The 22,293-nt window shown below is 41.2% G+C and overlaps 1 protein-coding gene across 2 annotated transcripts in view; it reads left to right on the top strand.

Moving 5' to 3' along the window:
- Window positions 1-4,600: 4,600 nt before the first annotated feature.
- Window positions 4,601-22,293, top strand: part of CA8 (carbonic anhydrase 8 (inactive)) — a 112,857-nt gene continuing 95,164 nt past the window's right edge. The window contains exons 1-2 of one of the 2 annotated variants that reach the window (XM_089685309.1): window positions 4,601-4,908; window positions 20,209-20,329. In XM_089685309.1, the coding sequence (XP_089541435.1) occupies window positions 4,900-4,908; window positions 20,209-20,329 (130 nt within the window). In that variant the 5' untranslated portion in view covers window positions 4,601-4,899. The remainder of the gene's footprint in view (window positions 4,909-20,208; window positions 20,330-22,293) is intronic. The other variant, XM_089685310.1, reaches the window with a different exon arrangement.

Below are 22,293 nucleotides of genomic sequence, written 5' to 3'. Positions count from 1 at the left end.
AGGGTCATTCCAGTATAAAAGAATGCCGTTCGGGTTACAGAATGCACCGGCCACCTTTCAGCGAAAAATGGATCAGATTCTTCGTCCCCATCAGAAGTATGCTGCAGCGTACTTGGACGATGTGATTATCCATAGCGCAGACTGGGCCTCACATTTGCCAAAAGTTCAGGCTGTGCTAGACTCAATACGGAAAGCTGGGTTTACGGCCAACCCAAAGAAGTGTACGATTGGACAGGAGGAGGCCAAGTACCTGGGGTACACTATTGGGAGAGGGGTAATAAAACCTCAGATAAACAAAGTGGAAGCAATACAGAATTGGCCACGCCCAAATAACAAAAAGCAGGTACGGGCTTTTCTAGGAATTGCTGGCTACTATCGGCGATTCATTCCCCATTTTGCTTCTATGGCAGTACCCCTAACCAACCTGACAAAAGGGAAGGAGCCTGTCATGGTTAAGTGGTCCCCTGATGCTGAAGCAGCCTTCCAGTCTTTAAAAAGGGCCTTATGTAGCCAGCCAGTCCTATACTCCCCAGACTTCTCAAAAGACTTTGTGGTCCAGACGGATGCATCCAATGTTGGCTTAGGAGCAGTGCTGTCCCAGGTTTGGCAGGGGGAGGAGCACCCAGTAATCTATCTCAGCCGAAAGCTAAAGTCTCACGAGGAAAATTACGCCACGATTGAGAAGGAGTGTTTAGCGGTGAAGTGGGCCCTAGATTCCCTTCGGTACTATCTGCTGGGCAGACATTTTGACCTGATCACAGATCACGCTCCCTTGAAATGGATGGCTCAAAATAAGGAGACCAATAGAAGGGTAAATAGGTGGTTTCTGGCCCTACAGGAATTTACCTTCACGGTGAAGCATCGCCCTGGTGTTCAGATGGGAAATGTGGATGCTTTATCCCGGGTACATGCCTGCCTGGCTACTGGTGTTACAACCCCAAGGTTGAAACAAGAGGGGGGGGGTATGTGACAGTAGGCAGGTGAAATCACCTGGTTGCGTCCTGGATGGACGATATATTTGTCCAAGGTTCAGGCTTTATGGGGATTTGTACCACTAAAGGGAAGTGCTGAGTCCTTCAGCACTGAGGTAATGAGCCCAGCTGAAGGTAGTGGGCTCATTAAACACCTCTATAAAACCTCCCAGAGTGCTTAGGGAGTTGCTCCACCCTGGAACCAGATCTGTGCCTGAACTGTCTGGGGAGCTGACCTGTTACCTGTGTGCAGAGAGACCAAAGCCTGTGTGGCTAGCCTCCAAGTACTAGCAAATAGGTATAGCAGCAGGCTGTACCTAGTGGGTAGCTAGGGAGAAGCTGTTGTTGCAGTAAGTAGCCAAGTTGGCCAGGATTTATTTTGATGTTTCTTTTTGTTTATCATTTTTTCTGTAAATATTGTAAATAAATTGCACCTGTTTGTTTTCACCTCCACTATTGTTGTGCTGTGCCTATTTTTTTTTTGTGTTGTGCACCCATCCAGGGGGTCACACACACCCGCTGCCGAGCTAACCCTGTTACACATAGTATAGAGGAGCACTGGATGTTTTGTGTAATTTTTACACGTTTCTCTTGTCTCACCATAAACAATACATGTCGCTGCCCATGCTATTCAAAAGGATGTTGTTCATCCCTTGTGATAGCAATGAAGTTGAATAATAATTTTAAAAAATCAGAAACAGTGTAAAAAAAAAAAATTAAATAAAAAAAAAAATCAAAGCATCCCCTGTGCTAATGCATAAATGCGAGCAAGCACCTCAGTCCCGCATACATATGAAAATGGAGATCGTGCCACAAATGTGAGGTATTGCTGTGAATGTCAGAGTGAGAGCAATAATTCTAGTGCCAGACCTCCTGTGTAACTCTAAACTGGTAACCTGTTACATGAATAACATAATATATAAATGAATACACATCCTACAGATTTGATTTATTTGATCCATGTTTATAGCTTCACATGATTGTAGGGTATAAGAAATGCCAATCTTAAAGTGTTACTAAACCCCGGACCCTGCATTCACTATATCTGGTCTCCCACAGTACACAGAACATGGGAAGGCAATTATTTTAGTAAATATAATCTGCTAAATACCTGTTCTAATCAGCACTTGGAGTAGTCTTGTGACTTCTATCAGTGTCCAGCAGAGCACTGGTTAAAGCTTGTAGGAGGAGTTTTCATTCTTCCCTGATTGTCCTATGAGGCTGCATAACCCCTGACCCTCTGTCTGGACAGCGCTGATTGACACTGTGCTGTTCACATGCACTCTTCCAAGGAAAAAAAAACCCTCTAGAAATATACACCAAACTGAGCATGTGCAGCTTGCCCCCAAGACTGTTCTATCAGCAGATGGATTGGGGACAGTAGACGAAGATGGTGTCAGAGAAGACAAGATCAAATATATTTTTTTACACAATGCGAAGAATTAACCTCTTAGGTTCCACGGTGAGTATAACAAGCATGCTTTACTGCATATACAGACTGATTTTACTGTTGTGGGTTTAGTAACACTTTAACATTGGAGTAGTCTCTTTATTTCAATGCATATAGAAGGTTGTAGAATTCTAACAATATAGAAAAACATGGAGGCAGGAGGACTGTTAATGGTTTTGGCAATAAGATACTAGTAACTTCACAGTTCACTGTCAAGTGCGATTGTATAATAAATATCTGTCTGGCTACATATTTATAATAATAACTGTACATTGAGGGTTTCGGATATTATGTTAGGGTGCCTTTACATACATGTAATTGTTGTATTTGTACCACTGGTATGGCTTGATTTTTATTGTTTGTATACGTTTGTGATACAGGCCTGTTGTTTATGGCTTTTATGTAGTGTATTGTCAAAAAAATTATCTGAATTAAACAAATATTAGGTTTTTTTAATCTGGAACTGCAGTTGCTTGTTGTTGCACTACTGTACATGTATAGGGTTGCCACCTCATCCCTTTAAAATCGAACACTTGTTAACCGCTATCTCGCCGCCCTATAGCAGAAATACTGCTACAGGGCAGCATGGGTGTGCAAAATCATGTATATATACACGTGATTTTTCTGTTCCGGGTAGGGGCCCTCGCCTCCATTCATGGCCTCGGCTGTTAATCACCGGGTCCCCGGCCGATGAGTCCCCGCCGGCACCCAGCAATCTCTGAGGATTTCCGACGGGGGAGAGACCTGTATGTAAATAATACAGATCTCTCCCCTGTTAGCTCCTGCACACAAAGCAGTGTGCTTACAGTGAAACACACACACACAGCCCCTATAGTAAAACAGCACACAGTTAACCCTTTGATCACCCCACGTTACCCCCTTCCTGCCCAGTGCCATTAGTACAGTGTTAGCGCATTTTATTAGCACTGCTCACTGTAATGGTGTCACTGGGGATGTCAGTGACACCAAGTCAGTTCCCCCCAGTGTCAGAACACCCGCCGCAGTCCCTGCTATAAGTTGCTGATTACTATTACTAGTAAAAAAAAACAAACAAAAAATTCCAGTATATATACCGCCATTTGTAAATGCTATAACTTTCACATAAACCAATTAATTTACACATATTGGGATGTTTTTTAGCAAAGACATGTCACAGAATATATTTTGGCCTAAATTTATGACGAAATTTGATTTTTAAACCTTTTTTACTTGACATGTTTAATAGCAAAAAGTCAAAAATGTGGTTTTTTTTCAAAATTGTCTGTCTTTTTTTGTTTATAGCACAAAAAATAAAAAATGGACAAGCGATCGAATACCACTGAAAGAAAGCTCTATTTGTGGGAAAAATTGACACAAATGTAATTAGGGTGCAGCGTTGCACGACCGCGCAATTGTCAGTTAAAGTTAGGCAGTGCTGTATCGCAAAAAATGGCCTGGCCAGGAAGAGGGGGAAATCCTCTGGAGGGCAAGTAGTTAATGACACAGGTTCTGTGGCTGATTAAGGTGGCCATTAAACTCACTTAGTGACTTACATCTTGGTCGCACTGGGTGCAACTTGGCATGCGATTTTCATGCCATGCGACTTGCAAATCCAAGTCGCACCCTATTGTCCGCAATTACAGCTGTCAAATTGGTGCCGTTCCGACTTGGTCAGAGCCGCACTGATTTTTAAAGCTGTAAATGCACTACTTTTCGTGTAATTTGCATAGACATTTGTGTCAGATGTCTTGCAAATCACACCTGAAATCGGCATGTCTCCAGACTTTGAAATCATACAACTTCACTGTAAGGCGTGCGATTTCAGAGTCGGGCTTGATGTGACTGGGGTGTTATCTGCATTAAATTAGCCTCAGAACCTGTGTAATTAATGTGCTCGGGTTTAAAGGGATGAGGTGGCAACTCATGCATACATGTACTAGCAAAGCGCTCCAAAATATTATTTTAACATGATGGCAACTGACACAGAACTGCATAATGGGGACCTAGCTCCTTTAGTAGACACCTAGTTCTTCCAGCTCTTCCTACCATTGTAGCTTAAGTAAAAAATCTTCATCTCCTTTCGCAATGACACATTTTGTACAGTGCCAGAAAACCAGGACCTTCCTGAGTACATATCATCTGAAGCCAAGTCCCTCTCTGGCACCACCTACCACTGGACCTCTCCAGGCAACCGTCTAAAAATGTGGCCAGCCGAGGCTCCAGCCTTGTATGTGGTGGTTGTGTTCATCACATAATCGCAGTGATTAAGGAGCCTTACCTCCTCCCCTCTTCTGCACAGACACAGGCAGGAGTGACAGCTCCCAGTGGCTGTGCAAAGAGCAGTGTGAATACAGCACAGCATGTCCTGCTTAAGTCACACTCACAACTAAACTCTGCAACTCTCCATACCCCTCCATCCAAAGAGCAGAGAGATGGCTGATCAGCAGTACATAGACGACTCTGAACTGCAAACAGACAAGGAAAATCAAGAGTGGGGCTATGTGGAAGGTCAGTAATAATCTCAAATGTTTAAATCTCTCATTTTTCCTTTGAATCACACAACCCTGTAGCATCTCAGAAAAGTTTCCTAATCTGATCCACAGCGCGATACAACTGTGTGATTATGGCATTTTATTTTACCTTTCCAAAAGCATTATCGGTTAAATGAATGTCTGAGATGAGAAATCACATACTGCAGTTTTCTACTTTCTTACTTTAGTAAAATATCAGTGGAAATTGAATCCCTAATATTTACTTTAACTCTTCAGCGTAGAAGTAGTTAAGAAACCTGTTATACCACTTTTACTTTTAAATAATATTTTATTGTGCAGAAGAAATCTGGGAAGGCTCTTGTAAGAATGCACTCCATTGTTATGAAGTTTTCAGATGTTACAACATTTTTGTGTGTTGCATGTATACATCAGAGTTTCAGGGTTTGCTTGTAGAAAGAATAGAATGAAACTCAGCAACATGACCCATTTTATGAATGATAATTCTGTTTTACACAGTCTTTCAAATTACTACAGTAATGTAAGCTGAATTGAGTAATTAATAAGGATGTGTGTGTACAAGAGCATTTAATTACACTCATTGCATGTGCTACAGTATTGATGGTAAACATGCTGGCTAAGTGGGGAACACTTTGCCTTGCAGCTGTATGGTGCTATCTGCATGGAGTTTGCTTGTTCCTCCAGAGTTTTTTGTGGGTAACCACTGAATGATGCGGTTTCCTCCCACATCACAAAATACACTGGTAGGTTATTCAGCTTCCACCCAAAGTAGCCATAGTGTACGTGTTTCCTTATGACTTTTATAAAAATGTTAAATAGTAAGCTATATTTAAAGTCATGACTGACCTGAATAGTATTTATGTTCCATAAAGCACTGCAGAATTTGTAAAAACCATTAAATTGGATATGTACAATGTACATTCTTTGTACAAATGACTGCAACAAATGATGTAGAGAAATATGTACTGTTTTAGTGAAAACCATTTGGGGGTCTATTTATAAAAATATCTGCTGTACAAATACAACATTCATATAGCTGCACTGAAAAATGTAAAGTTATTTTCGATGATCATCGGCATCATCTAGTGGCCATAAAGTAGTATTTTCCTGGTTGAGGTATTTCAGGAAAATACCACATTAGAACACTAGATGACCATAATTTGTACAGCAAATTTTCTTTTACAAATAGACCCCTGCAAATATTTGTGCAGTGTTAACCATCAGCTTAAAAGTGATTGTAAACTTTCTAATGGAAAACAAATAACAAACATGTCATACTTTCCTGTTCTGTGCAATGGTTTTGTAACTCTTCTTGGGTCCCCCCACCTCCTCTTGGGTCCACTCTTCTTGGGTCCCCCCACCTCTTGGCTCCTGCCCCCATGGCAAGCTACTTGTTCTGGGGTTGAGGGCACTTGTGCAGGCTTGATCTCAAGCTGCTTCTATGTGTCCACTTACACAGAGTGCAGCTTGGCCACACTCCTAGCTCCCCCTGTCACTGGCTGTGATTGACATCAGCAGCAAACAATGGCTACTGCTGCTGTCCCTGAGCCAATGAAGAGAGAGAGAGTCTCTTCTCTTCTGCTGTCATGCACAGCGTTGGATTGAGATCTGGATCAGGTAAGCATAAAAGTGGGGATGCCAGGGGAGCTGTATACTGAAAGTTTTTTTCACTTTAATGCACAATAAGTATTAAGGTAAAAAACCTTCAGCCTTTAGAACCACTTTAACCACTTCAATACCGGGCACGTTTACCCCCCTCCTGCCCAGGCCAATTTTCAGGTTTCAGCGCTCTCACACTTTGAATGACAATTGTGCAGTCATGCAACAATGTACCCAAACTAAATTTTTATAATTTTGTTCACACAACTAGAGCTTTCTTTTGGTGGTATTTAATCAACAATGGGGTTTTTATTTTTTGCTAAATTAACAAAAAAAGACTGAAAATTTTGAAAAAAAAAAGTTTTTTTGTTTTTTGTTATAAAAGTTTGCAAATAAATAATTGTTCTTCATAAATTTAGGCCAAGATGTATTCTACTACATGTCTTTGGTGAAAATAACCCAAATCAGTGTTTATTATTTAGTCTGTAGGAAAGTTATAGAGTTCACAAACTATGGTATATATCTGAAAATTGATTAATCCTAAAGTACTGATAAGCAATCTAATTTCTTGAGGTCCAAGAATGTCAGAACAGTACAGAAATCCCCCAAATGACCCCTTTTTGCTAAGTAGACAGTTAAAATGACACTGACAGTGTCCAGCATGTCAATACGGGAATATACTTGCATTAGGAGTGGGGCATTCAATTACATGGACATGGTTGTAGTAGAGGTGAGCAAAAGCAGAACAGGGCGCACTCTCTTCGTGTATTACTGTGGTGAAACATGAGTGTATTTAAAAGCATAAACATTCATACTCACATACCAAAGGGAGATAAAAACAGAGATACAGAGTCCGTGGTGACAGTCCAAAGTGATGGTGGACACTTAGTGAGGTAGGCTAACGCGTTTCAAGAGATGTACTCCCTTCTTCAGAGAAAACATGTTAGCCTATCTCCAGGGGCAGACTGACAACTCCTGGGGCCCCCGGGCAATAGGGGATCATGGGGCCCCTGTGTCCTTGCCCAAACTCAAAAAAGCCTATGAAAAAGGTACCAGGGGCATCTCATGGGTTCCCATACTGACCCCGGGCCCTCGGGCAGTGTCTGAGTTTCCATATGGTCAGTCCGCACCTGCCTACCTCACTAAGGGTCCATCGTCACCACAGACTATGTATCTCTGTTTTTATCTCCCTTTGGTTTGTATGAATTTTTATGCATTTCAATACACTCGAGTTTCACCACGGTAATGCACGAAGAGAGTGTGCACTGTTCTGCTTTTGTTCACCAGTATCAAGATTTCCCGATCTTCTAAGGGCTGCACCTCACTGAATGACAGTTACAGTACTTCCAGTCAGCATGAAGATTTGAGCGCTGGTTTTGTTTGTTCATATTGTTGCACAGGGGCGGACTGACCATTTGGAAACTCAGGCACTGCCCGAGGGCCCGGGGTCAGTAGGGGGCCCCATGAGATGCTCCTGGTACCTTTTTCATAGGCTTTTTTGAGTTTGGGCAAGGACACAGGGGCCCCATGATCCTCTATTGCCCGGGGGCCCCATGAGTTGTCAGTCCGCCCCTGTAGAGGCATATTGTTAACCTATTGTACAACTGACTTTAAAATACTGTACAAACAGGAAGATTTATCACAATAAGCACAGGACCACAGCCATAAAGTATTGTTCATTAGTAACATTATTTTTGTATTTGTATAGCTAGCTACAACTCTTAATCTGTACAATCTATTTCAAATGTGGCAACCCAACAGCTCCTGCGGAGAATATAGTGATAACCACCACTTACCCTGCAAACACATTTGGCATAAAACATTTAGAATACATCATTTTTGACACTGACCTTTCTGCTAAGTATTGTGACACCTGTTGTGGCTGCTTATGAGTTAAACGTTTTTGAAGGTGGCATAAATCCTGTGTAATAAAACTTGGTAGGACTCTTCTGCCTAATTTAATATAATGTACAACAAATTGTGTACAGTGCGTGGGTCAAGAGTATAAAGTATACACATAGGGGGTTATTTACAAAATCTGGAGCAGCTTTGCATAGAAACCAATCAGCTTCCCGGTTTAAAGTTGACAAAGTTTAAATGAACAAGCTGAAGATAGATGCTGATTGGCTACCATGCACAGCTGCATAAGATTCTGAGTGCACTAGTTTTAGTAAATCTGCCTCTTAGTGTATATAATGTACAACATAGTGAATGTAGTGCAGGGGTCACAAGTATAGCAACACAGAGTATATATACAGTGCAGTGGTCTGGAGTATTAAGTAAAACATAATGAATGCAGTGCACGGGTCAGGAGTATAATGAACAAAATAGTGTTTACAATGTACAACATAGTGAATGCCATGAAGGGGTCAGGAGTAATTGTACAACATAATGTTTACAGGAGTATAACAAAAATGTCCTGCCCATATGAGAAAATAATGATAATATACATACAACTACTAGAGATTCCATTTACCAGAGGACGCAAGTGATTTTTTTTTTCCGGGCAAACTACAAGAACTGCTTGTAGTCACAAAGTGGGTCTTTTCTTTCTGAAAAATCCCTTATAAATGATAATAACTGTTGGCACTGCTAAAAGTGCGTTATTATTTCTCATTCTTCTAAACCATTGTTTTTTAGTTTTATAAAAGTGTGTATCCTTTAAACAAGGAAATATTTGCCAGGTATGCACTGGTGTGAGTTACCTTATCATAAATCCATTATATGCATTATCTATATGGATCAGTGGCTTCTGGTGCCAGGATTTTGTTGTTGCTAAAGGAGAAGTGTGAGATTTAAAAAAAAATATACATACTCACCTCCATGCTGCAGCATTGGTGTGATGCTACAGCTGTCCCCCGCTGACTCTAAGACCAAGCACTGAGTGATCACATTACCACTGATTGCTCATTTCTCAGTCTTTTTAGAAAGGACAGAGGTGGATTGTCAGTCATTTCTTTCTGCTCTGCCCCTACACCACTCACTGGATTAGGGTGAATCCCAACAAAATGAGTGGGATTTATCTAGAGCCTGGAGGTGCTCTGTGGCGTCACCATAAAAGACCACAAAAGCTTTTATTTCTCAATAAGTGATCCTGCCATGAAGGTCCTTGTTCAGTTGTTCTGTCCATGTCTTCCAACTGTGCTCCTGAATTGCCACCCGGGTTTTTCATAGACATTACAAGTGGTCCTTTCAACGCACATTACATTGGCATATTTTGACTATTGTCACTGTCAGGAAAGCAGCCCTGAGAAATTCAATGCAGTCATCACTAGACATCATCACTAGCCTTGTTGCAGTAGACAGGAACTAACTGCAACAAGGCTGCAAGAGATCAGTAGAAATAATGTAATGGTGTTCATGGGGTGTCATGTTAGATGACCCCCTTCATCGCAGCCAGTAAATCCCCACTCTGTATAGCAACTGGACAATGGGGGTTCATGAGACCACACTTACACCCCGGTCACACTAAATGCAAATTGGCATGTGATTTGCATGCCATGCGACTTGCAAATCGCATGCCAAGTCGCACCCTATTGTCTGCAATTAGAGCTGTCATATTGGTGCGGTTCCGACTTAGTTGTAGCCGCACCCATTTCTAAAGTAGTACATGTACTACTTTTGGCGCGATTTGCATAGACATCTGTATCAGATGTCTTGCAAATCGCACCTGAAATTGGCAAATCCCCCAACTTTGAAATCGTGCGACTTCACTGCAACTTGCACGATTCCAAAGTCTGGTTTGATGTGACCGGGGTGTAAGTGGGAGTTTTACCATCTAGAATCCTATAATTCCTAACATTTTACTGCCTCTACCTGGAGGGCCTTAGCTTGTAAAGACTCCTTCCCAGGAGTACTGTTTTCCAATGGTGCATACTGTAACTTAAATTCTCTATCATCTATGAAGAAATGCAGGTCCAGACTTGAATTCAGCTGTAAAAGCTCTACTTGATCTTGGTAGGTATCACAGAATGGCAAAGGATATGGAAAACCCAAAGCTTACACACGGATTCAACAGCTTCTTGGCAATCAGCCGCTGGATCCAGAGGCATTACGCAGAACTTTTTCTGGTGGAAGTAGACCCACAAAAGAAGCAGTGAATATCATTTGAAGCCTATATGGCCTGCCTTAAAAAGGGAAAAAATAGCCTAACTGTCTGGTTTCGGGCTGCGGTGGGTCCAGGACAACTTGGGCTCAGAGGAAGTGGGTTGAATGATGCTGACTATTAGACTGAGAACACCTAGCGGCAAAAAAATACTACCAGGGAGATCTCTGGATTGAAGGTGAATATTGAAGTAAAAGCTGGCATTGTTAATTACCTTTAATGGTCATTGTTTTGCCTTATTATTTTTTTTCACTGGAGTTCTGTTTTACTGCCATGAAGTATCACCTGCAAGTGGCAAAAGTACCTACTGCAGTATACATACTGTTGGTTGGTCTGCATTCTAAAGCAATGCCATATTTCACCAGTAGTTGGTGCCAGAGGAGAAATCTAAAATCTATTATCTGCTAATCCCACTAAAAGTGAGAGTCTCTGGTTTAGTGCCTGTGAACACTAACATGGATGAAATGCCCTGACAATTCTAATTCCTGCTTGTTATAAAAATTGTACTATCTGCTAAAAATACATATTGGAAATTCTACCATTCACTGAAAATCAATGTTGCAAACAGAAAGGTGCTTTTATACATTAGGATCTGGATTATGGCTGACTTTAGGTTTTTATAGCTGAACCACTTGTTTTCTGCTGACAGATAACTATATTTAGAACAGTTTAAATGTGATTTTGAAATTATACTATCATTTTTTTTAAGTGTATCAGTTATTTGAATTTTGACATTTTAACTGTGGACCATACAATTGTGGACGAGATCAATGATCATGCCTGTCGTCAGCAGTAAGCGGACAGGTGGTCAAGAACTGCTGACATATGTTGCCCTAATTTCATTCTCATGTGTTTACTTGAAATTAATAGACTCAGCAACATAAACTTACTTGGTAGCTGCTGGCCTTGGAGATTACATTTTTTCGTTACTACTGAAATGAAACATAACTCTTTCCTGTGAAGTGACAGTTTCCACACTCTCAATTAATTCCAGCGACTGATGATAAATACAGAAATATGTTGTTATATAGTGAAACACTTAGCAGATAATCTTATCAACACCTAAAGCAATGCCAGTGATTTATTTCTATGTTATTCTCCATGGAATCAGTGGGCCTGTTAATTATTTACTTTTGAATGTGGTCTGGTTCACAGACAACTTCATAGCTACTATCAGCACCTCCTTTTAGCGAAACAAAGGTCACAAAAGAATAAGCACATAATGTAGTAATTGACATCCATCTTCTCTTTCAGAAATATGACAGGGTGTTTGGATGCAGTGCCTGAATGGTCTGCCCAGTACATAAACCATTGTAAATACACAATTTGCAGGAGATATCATTTTATCTATTTATCTATCTGTCTACCATCTATCTTATCCACTTTACTAACTGCTCAGTTTCTGCCACCCATCATTGCTAATCCCTCCACTTGCTACCGAGTGCTACATTTAGCAACAACTTACTTAGCCATCCAACTTTTCCCCAGCTACATTTGTCTACAAATATCATGCAAACCATCATCTTTGCTCCTCTCAAGACCTCCTGCTCTCTAGCTCCCTCTAGTTCAACATCTTCCATGGTCTCATCCAGGACTTCTGCAGAGCTTTACCCATCCTCTGGAACTTCCTACCACAACTTGTGTAGCTATCTCCTAATTTTTCTGCCTTACTCTTTTCAGGCATACTGATCCTGTATCTAGCTGACAACTGCATTTTACTTTTTTGAACAACTCATTCCCCACAGTTATTACCTTTTGTATCACTTGCCCTACCCTTTAGATTGTAAGATCTAACAAGCAGGGCCCTCCTAACACTCTTGTCTTGAATTGTAATGTAATTGTACTGTCTACCTTTTTTTTGTAGAGCACTGCACTATCTATCTATCTATCTATCTATCTATCTATCTATCTATCTATCTATCTATCTATCTATTTCTAGGACTGACATCTCCAGGACCTCTTCCATCTTCTGGATCTCCTTACCCCAATCTGTCTGGCTACCTCCTACTCTGACCAACTTTAGGTGATTCCTGAAAGCTCATCTCTTCAGGGAAGCCTGTCCCACCCCCAGCTAAAAAGTGAGCGTATACTTCCTTCATCAGCTCCTTCCTCACAGTTGTTACCTTTTGTATCAGTTTCCCCTCCCATTAGATTGTAAGCTTTCATGAGCAGGGCCCTCCTAACCAACTTGTACAGAACTAAATTGTACCTATAATCTCTTCCTTTAAAGTGGTTGTAAACCTCAGACATGAAGTATGAACAAACCATACCTCTCTATAGTGTGTACTTGTCTCTATCCAGAGCACTAAGTGTCATTTCTGTCTGCTGTTTCGTTCCTCGGCTATAAGCATGAATCACAAGTTTTCCTGACACCAAGAGAAAAAGGTGACAGGGGAGGGACCTCCAGCAGATTGACAGCCTCAGCCCTGTTCCTGTGATCTGTGTGAAGGGGTGGTGTCTCCTCCCTCCAATCAGCTCTGCTCACTGAGCTCAGACAAGCTTTATAGATTCTGCACTTTGAATGGATTTAGAGAAGAGAAGACCGCATATAAACAAGTACAACTTATGTAGGAGGATTTTTTTTCATCTCTGTGTATCGCCTGAGGCCAGTCACTTCACTGGATAAGGGCTTACAACCACTTTAAGCACTGGGCAAACTGTTGGCACTATATAAATCCTATATAAATAATAATAATTATCTTTCTTTTCCATCAATCTATCTGGGAAGGGTACGAGATCAGTGACAAAAATGTTTATGCCAGATTAATAAGTAATAACGTCACAAACCTATCTTCAATTTGGTACCTGGCAATTAGGTGCAGCATCAGCTAGTGTGCCAGCTCCCCAGATCTGGCATGGATTATGCTGGGGCAATAGTTGATTGAAAAGAAGGCATGCTACCTACTCAAAGAAAATAAGAACCTATTATTGAAGTATTGAGAGCATGCATGTCCAGAGCTGTCATGGAAGAGAATAGCTAAGCTTTCTGCTCTGTAGAGGAGTTAGATACATACCAGTTCAGAAAATACAATGACAGTGACTTGAGCATTCGTGAAAACTTGGTTAATGGAGTGTTTGTAATGTCAAGAAAAACACAGCTGGAATTAACAGTGAGATGTGTGGGACATGGCAGGAAGCAGACAGAAGGTGGAAGGTGCTTTGAAGAAGAATCTCCAGCAATGCTCTTGCATTGGTAGGGATGGTATATGGTCAAGTGGTGCCATGATAATCATGGGTACATATATGGGGCAACAGTGGTAGTCCCTGAAGAGGGCCTCAAATCAGAGGTTTTTACAGTATCTCACAGAAGTGAGTCCACCCCTGACATTTTTGTAAATATTTTATTATATATTTTCATGTGACAACACTGAAGAAATGACACTTTGCTACAATGTAAAGTAGTGAGTGAACAGCTTGTATAACAGTGTAAATGTGCTGTCCCCTCAAAATAACTCAACACACAGCCTGAGCGCTGAGCAAACTGTTGGCTCTATATAAATCCTGTATAATAATAATAATAAAAAACGCTGGCAACAAAAGTGAGTACACCCCTAAGTGAAAATGTCCAAATTGGACCCAAAGTTTCAATATTTTTTGTGGCCACCATTATTTTCCAAGACTGCCTTAACCCTCTTGGGTATGGAGTTTACCAGAGCTTCACAGCTTTCCATTGGAGTCCTCTTCCACTCCTCCATGATGACATCACAGAGCTGGTGGATGTTAGAGACCTTGCGCTCCTCCCCCTTCTGTTTGAGGAAGCCCCACAGATGCTCAATAGGGTTTATGTCTGGAGACATGCTTGGCCAGTCCATCACCTTTACGTCAGCTTCTTTATCAAGGCAGTGGTCATCTTGGAGGTGTGTTTGGGGTCGTTATGTTGGAATACTGCCCTGTGGCCCAGTCTCTGAAGGGAGGGGATCATGCTCTGCTTCAGTATGTCACAGTACATGTTGGCATTCATGGTTCCCTCAATGAACTGTAGCTCCCCAGTGCCGGTAGCACTCAGGAAGCCCCAGACCATGACACTCCCATCACCATGCTTGACTGTAGGCAAGACACACTTGTCTTTGTACTCCTCACCTGGTGGCCGCCACGCACGCTTGACACCATCTGAACCAAATAAGTTTATCTTGGTCTCATCAGACTTCAGCAAACTATTTGCGGGCTTTCTTGGCCATCATCTTTAGAAGAGGTTTCCTTCTGGGAAGGAAATTGGGAAGCCATGCAAACCAATTTGTTGCAGTGTGCAGCGTATGGTCTGAGCACTGACAGGCTGACCCCCCACCCCTTCAACCTCTGAAGCAATGCTGGCAGCACTCATATGTCTATTTCCCAAAGACAACCTCTGGATATGACGCTGAGCATGTGCTCTCAACTTCTTTGATCAACCATGGCGAGGCCTGTTCTGAGTGGAACCTGTCCTGTTAAACCGCTGTATGGTCTTGACCACTGTGCTACAGCTCAGTTTCAGGGTCTTGGCAATCTTCTTATAGCCATCTTTATGTAGAGCAACAATTCTTTTTTCAGATCCTCAAAGAGTTCTTTGCCATGAGGTGACATGTTGAACTTCCAGTAACCAGTATGAGAGAGTGAGAGCGATAACACCAAATTTTACACACCTGCTCCCCATTCACACCTGAGACCTTGTAACACTAATCAGTCACATGACACCGGGGAGGGAAAATGGCTAATTGGGCCCAATTTGGACATTTTCACTTAGGGGTGTACTCACTTTTGTTGCCAGCAGTTTAGACATTAATGGCTGTGTGTTGAGTTATTTTGAGGGGACAGCAATTTTACATTGTTATACAAGCTGTACATTCACTACTTTACATTGTAGCAAAGTGTAATTTCTTCAGTGTTGTCACATGAAAAGATAGAATAAAATATTTACAAAATTGTAACTAGTAAAAGCAGCACATTTTACACACAATACACGTAGTTAGGCACACATTTAACCCCTAGATCGCCCTAGATGTTAACCCCTTTCCAGCCAGTGTTATTAGTACAGTGACAATGTATAGTATCACTGATCACTGTAATAATGTCATTCACCTTACCAACCGCTCCATTTCCGCCACCCCGCTCTGCCAATCCCTCCACTGGCTTCCGATTGCCCAACAGATCAAATTCAAAATCCTAACACTGACATACAAAGCTGTCCATCATACTGCCCCAAATTACATCACCAACCTAATATCCAAGTACCACGCAACACGCACTCTCCGCTCCTCACAAGACCTCCTTCTCTCTAGTTCCCTAGTCTCCTCCTCCCACGCCCGCCTCCAGGACGTTACCTATTCTCTGAAACTCCCTACCCCAATCCATCAGACTATCACCTACTCTCCTCTCATTTAGGCGCATCCTGAAAACCCACCTCTTCAGGGAAGCCTATCCCACCCCCTGCTAATTGCCGACCTCTTTCACTCTTCCTACCACTCCATTCCCCACAGCTATCTCCTCCTGTACCACTATCCCCTCCCTCCTAGATTGTAAGCTCGAAAGAACCCCTCGTGTATCACATTGTATTGTTTTCGTACTGTCGCATGTTCTGCCTCCCTTTGTAATGTACAGCGCTGAGCGAACTGTTGACGCTTTATAAATACTGTATAATAATAATAATAATTAGTAATGTTAGTGACAGTTAGTCAGTGTCAGTTAATGTCAGATTGCCCACTGCACTCCCGCAGTCCCATTATAAGTCGCTGATCACCGCCATTAGTAGTATTTAAGAAAAACAAAATCCAGTATATATAATATAGTTTGTAGGTGCTATAACCTTTATGCAAACAAACCAATATACCCTCGTTGGGATTTTTTTTTTATCAAAGACATGTAGCAGAATACATTTTGGGCAAACTTTATGAAGAAATTTATTTTAAAAATGTTTTTATAGGATATGTTTTATAGCAGAAAGTAAACAATATTGTTTTTTTTTTTTCAAAACGTTCATATTTTTATTTATATTGCAAAAAATAAACCTAGTAGTGATCAAATACCACCAAAAGAAAGCTCTATTTGTATGAAAAAAGTGATATAAATGCCATTTGGGTACAGCATTGCATGACCACGCAATTACCAGTTAAAGTAGCGCAGTGTGGTACAGCAAAAAATGGCCTGGTCATGAAGGGGATAAAACCCTCCTGTTCTGGAGCTCAAGTGGTTAACAGATTGTAAAAGATTAATTTGTAATTTAAAATCTAAGACTCTGTCCCTACCAAGTCTGACCTATCTAGGATCACCATGATTGGATTTCTTATACAAAAGTCTGAGAAAATTCTAAAAGATCTACTTATCTCTATAAAAACACATTCTGCTTTCGCATGTTATTTTGTGAGTTTTAGTTCTTTCACAATTTTCAGTGGCAAATCTAGTTTATTGTTCATGTTTCTTGATCATTGAAACCATTCTAATCATTGATGGGAATGACATTGCTGTCTGCCTAGTAATGGCTTTATAACCTCAATGTGCAGATTGTTAAAGACAGGCAAGAATAAAGGATAAACAGTTCAACACAGCAAACACTGTTCACTCATGAAATCTGATGCCTTTCAAATAAAAGATGTGCCTGTTCAAATTTACCGATCTTTTGTTTATATGCTTCAATAGCCCTTGAACGTGCCTTAAAATAGTATTACATTTATTCATAGCTTAGGCGCCTGATTTGGATTTTCTATGATACTATATACAGTTGAATATGGAAAATTGTATTGTGTTTTAAAAATATGTTACTGGTGACTGCCAATATATGTTTTTAATTGCAATAGAAAAATAATATGAAGGATGGTGGAGTTTTTTGTTTTTTTTTTAGTTTTTGGTAATTATTTTACATAAAGAAAGTGGATCTTCTCCGGTATTAAACTCAAAAACAGTCCCTTTCACATTTTTATTGGGAACCTTCCATTTGTCGTTTCTCCAGTTGTATCTCCCCACGCAGCCACTGAATGAAACCACAGACACAAGCTCTCAGACATCCCAGCTCTCTTTGCGGGGACCATGAGCCACCTCTTCACTGCAGCTCCACCACCCAGATGAAACCTCTTCTCTGGGAGAGGAGCCTAACAAATGGTAAACTACCTGGAGCTTCACTGACAGATAAGGCTGAAATATTTCAGCCCAGCGGCTTCTGGGCCATGCTTTGAATAAAGCAACTTTCTCAAACTCAGGCAATATGATCATCAGGTAACATAGGCTGTATGAAATCAGCTGCGCGGATCGCTTCTTTGTTTCCACAGGTAACAGTACCTATATTTGCAGTCACAGACACAATAGGTTCCTAACACTGTTCTCCAGAAAAAATATTGGCGCATTGTCTCTTTAAGGCTGATAAGACAATACCTATCTAGTTGCTCACATAGCAATAGCAACACAGTCTCACTGTTTCTGGCTTGTGTGGATGCAGATTCCACCATCTTCTGCCCCCGGCATTCTTCCATCAATTGTGATGATTTGGGGGTTTAATAGTGCCAGTGAGCTTACTCTGTGCCAGAAGTACTTCTCAGGGCTTTTCTCTGCACACTTTTATTTAACCACTTGTCCTCCAGAGGATTTACTCCCCTTCCTGACCAGGCCATTTTTTGCGATATGCCACTGCATTACTTTAACTGCTTCCCAACCACTCTATAGCAGAAATACTGCTACAGGGCGGCACGGGTGCACAAATATATATATATGATTTTGCAGTTCCGCCATTCGTGGCCTGATCTGTTAATCACCGGCTCCCGGACGGTGATTCCGCGCTGGCACTCAGTGATCTCCGAGTATTACCGACAGGGGAGAGACCTGTATGTAAACAATACAGATCTCTCCCCTGGCAGCTCCTGCACACTGCTTTGTAAGGCTCTACAAAGCAGTGTGCTTACAGTGTAAAGTCAGATAATTTAGTTAGTGGGCCGCACTTTGCAGAAGTACATTGTGTGGTTTCAAATGTATGGGCAATGTATGTATCAACAACCTCTGCTTTTAGCCTGAGATGTTGAATTAGTTTAGTTTTTCTTGTGCTGACTAGTAGGAAAGTGAAATACTGCAAAACAAATACAGATATGCACTCATACCTCGTATGCACACATCTCATGGACACTTACTATGTGTAAGGAATCATAAAATTAAAAAGGAACATTCGCCTACAGAACACAGGGCAGTACACTGCAGCCTGAAGGTGCCTTTAGTGCTGTTGAATTTCCACATGAAAGTTTCCTTTTAGGATATACTAGACAAGATTTTACTAGCAACAAGGAAATAGACATTACCTTTGGACCATTCTTGGTACTTTACTGTTTATTATTAGTAAGCTTTGGTGAGCTTTATTTACAAAATACCAATATAAGCTTTAATGCAGTACAATGTAATACACATGGGATACTGTACAATAAAATACATTACTGAAAGACAAAGGTAACTCTCAGTGTATGTCTGAAATTCTAATCTTAAAATTAGAATGTTATCATTGTTTAAAATCCCATTGATAGTATTGCTCTACTGACAGTATTGCTCCAAAGCACATAATTACGTCTCTGCATCTGGCAGCAATTACAATTAGGAGATTAAGGAGGAACATATGACAGTTTCTAATTGTATGTTATTACTGCTGCATTTTTAACCTTAACTAGCATTAAGCATTATTGCCTTTGAATGTGCTAAATGCATAATGTTACTGTTATGCAGGTGTGTTTTATTCTGTAGTTTCAAAATTACCTTTGCAGATTTTACATGCCTTCAAATTCACATGCCTTATTGCTTCTATTACTATGAATTAAAAATGGTATTATTATAAGAGAAAAAAAGGTAAATTTATAAGTAAAGAAAAAGTTATCAGACAGTTGTCAAAACAGTAGCATGTTGTTATCTCTTATGGACCACCAAGAAACACATTTTAGGCCACTTTGTTTTCCATTGATGGCATTGCATACTTGCATGTGAAAGCATAAATACCTGCAATGGACATTGTTGACCTTTTACCTTTGAACAGACAAACATTAGATTTTGATTCAAATAGTGCCTACAGATAAAGATGATATACTTGTACAAGTGTCACATAAAATTGATATGGCGTATTAATTTTCATTATTTAAATGAATAAAAATTCAGCTTCATCATATGGAAAAAGTAAGAAATCTCCTACATTTAATACCACTTCAAATCCATGAAGTTAATATCAGGTGTTCCAGATCAGGTTATTAGTACCTTCTTACAGTGTATGCAGTTGAAACCTGTCTAAATAAACTTCTGATATCTGGGGTCTGATGTTCTCTTTGCTATTGATGTGCGTGGTGTCATTATGCCAAGATCAGTTGAGGTCTTCAAGGCCCTCAGAGAAGAGCTTGTGGATACCTATGAGTCTGGAAAGAGGTTTGAAAACATTGTCAAAAGATTTGAGATCATTATTCTACTGTAAGGAAAATAATCTTAACAACTGTGAAGCATGGTGGTTGAAATGTTATGGTTTGGGTTTGCTTTGATGCTTCAGGGCCTAGTCATCAAGTAAACTAAAATATTCTGCATTATAACAAAGGGTGATTGATGAGAATGTGAGGTCATCTGTCTAAAACTGCTCTAATCAGAAGCCCTGATCTGATTTCTATTGAAAATTTGCAGGGGAATTTTGAAACAGGCAGTTCATGCAAGGAAACGCAAAAACATCTTGCAACTAAAGGAATTTTGAGAAGTTCATGCAAGGAAACGCAAAAACATCTTGCAACTAAAGGAATTTTGAGAAGTGGGGAAAAGTTTTACTTCAATGCTTAAAAAAAAATAATTTTTGCTCAAGGGGTCAATAGCAGTTTCAGATGATCAGGTTGTACCGTTTTCCACACTACACCATTAGAACTATTGGTATTTTTGTTGAATAGACAATCGAAAAGGCACATTTTTTTGTTTTGCTTGTATTTGCACTGCTCAAAAAAATTAAAGGAACACTTTGAAAACACATCAGATCTCAATGGGCAAAAATATCATACTGGATATGCATACCGAATATTGTGTTAGGAAAGTAAGGATGCCCCATCGTTTGATGGAAATTATTATTATTATTATTATACAGTATTTATAAAGCGCCAATAGTTCGCTCAGCGCTGTACATTACAAAGGGGGACAGAACATGTGACAGAACAATACCAATACAATGCAAAACATGAGGGGATCGAGGGCCCTGCTCTTTCGAGCTTACAATCTAGGAGGGAGGGGGTGGTGGCACAGGAGGAGATAGCTGTGGGGGATGGAGTGGTAAGAAGAGTGGAGGAGGTCGGCAAGTTAGCAGGGGGTGGGGTAGGCTTCCCTGAAGAGATGGGTTTTTAGGGTGCGCCTAAAGGAGAGGAGAGTAGGTGATAATCTGATGTGTTGGGGCAGGGAGTTCTAGAGGATGGGTGACACCCTGGAGAAGTCCTGGAGGCGGGCATGGGAGGAGGAGACTAGGGAACTAGAGAGAAGGAGGTCTTGTGAGGAGCGGAGTGTGCGTGCTGGGCGGTACTTGGATATTAGGTTAGTGATGTAGTTTGGGGCAGTATGGTGGACAGCTTTGTACGTCAGCGTTAGGATTTTGAATTTGATCCGTTGCGCAATCGGAAGCCAGTGGAGGGATTGGCAGAGGGGGGTGGCGGAGACAGAGCGGTTGGAAAGGTGAATGAGTCTGGCAGCCATATTCAGGATGGACTGAAGCGGGGATAGCCAGCGGCGAGGCAGGCCAGTGAGGAGGGAGTTGCAGTAGTCGAGTCGTGATATGATGAGGGAAATGAAAATGATCAACCTACAGAGGACTGAATTCAAAGACACCCAAAAAATCAAAGTGAAAAAATGATGCAGCAGGGTAGTCCATTTTGCTGAAATTTCATTGCAGCAATTCAAAATGGTATTCAGTAGTTTGTATGGCCCCCACGTGCTTGTATGCATGCCTGACAATGTCGGGGCATACGCCTAATGAGAGGACGGATTGTGTCCTGGGGTATTTCCTTGCATAACTGGACCAGGGCATCACTGAGCTCCTTGAAAGTCTGAAGTGTACCCTAGTGGCGTCGGTAGGGTTGCCACCTCATCCCTTTAGAACCGAACACATATTAATTACACAAGTTCTGTGGCTGTTTAAGGTGCTAATTAAACTCACTTAGTGCCTTATCTGCATTAAATCAGCCTCAGAACCTGTGTAATTAATACGTGTTCAGTTTTAAAGGGGTGAGGTGGCACCCTAGGCGTTGGATGGACTGAAACATGATATCCCAGAGGTGTTCTATTGGATTTACGTCAGGTGAGCATGGAGGCCTTATAATGGTATCAATTCCTTCATCCTCCAGGAACTGGCATGCATACTCTTGCTACATGAGGTTGGGCATTGTCGTGCACCAGGAGGAACCCAGGACCCACTGCACCAGTGTAGGGTCTGACAATGGGTCCAAGGATTTCATCCCGATACCTAATGGCAGTCAGGGTGCCATTGTCTAGCCTGTAGAGCTCTGTGTCCATGGATATGCCTCCCCAGACCATCACCGACCCACCACCAAAACAGTCATGTTGAACAATGTTACAGGCAGTGTAATGCTGTTCACGGCTTCTCCAGACCCTTTCACATTTGTCACATGTGCTCAGGGTTAACCTTCTCTCATCTGTGAAAAGCACAGGGTGCCAGTGGCAGACCTGCCAATTCTGGTGTTCAAATGCAAATGCCAAACAAGCTCTATGGTGCCGGACAGT

The sequence above is a fragment of the Staurois parvus genome, unplaced genomic scaffold (genome assembly GCF_062004578.1).
Source record: "Staurois parvus isolate SC_StPar_1 unplaced genomic scaffold, SC_StPar_1.0 ptg000371l, whole genome shotgun sequence".
Lineage (NCBI taxonomy): Eukaryota > Metazoa > Chordata > Amphibia > Anura > Ranidae > Staurois > Staurois parvus.
This window is presented reverse-complemented; position numbering and strand designations above follow the sequence as displayed.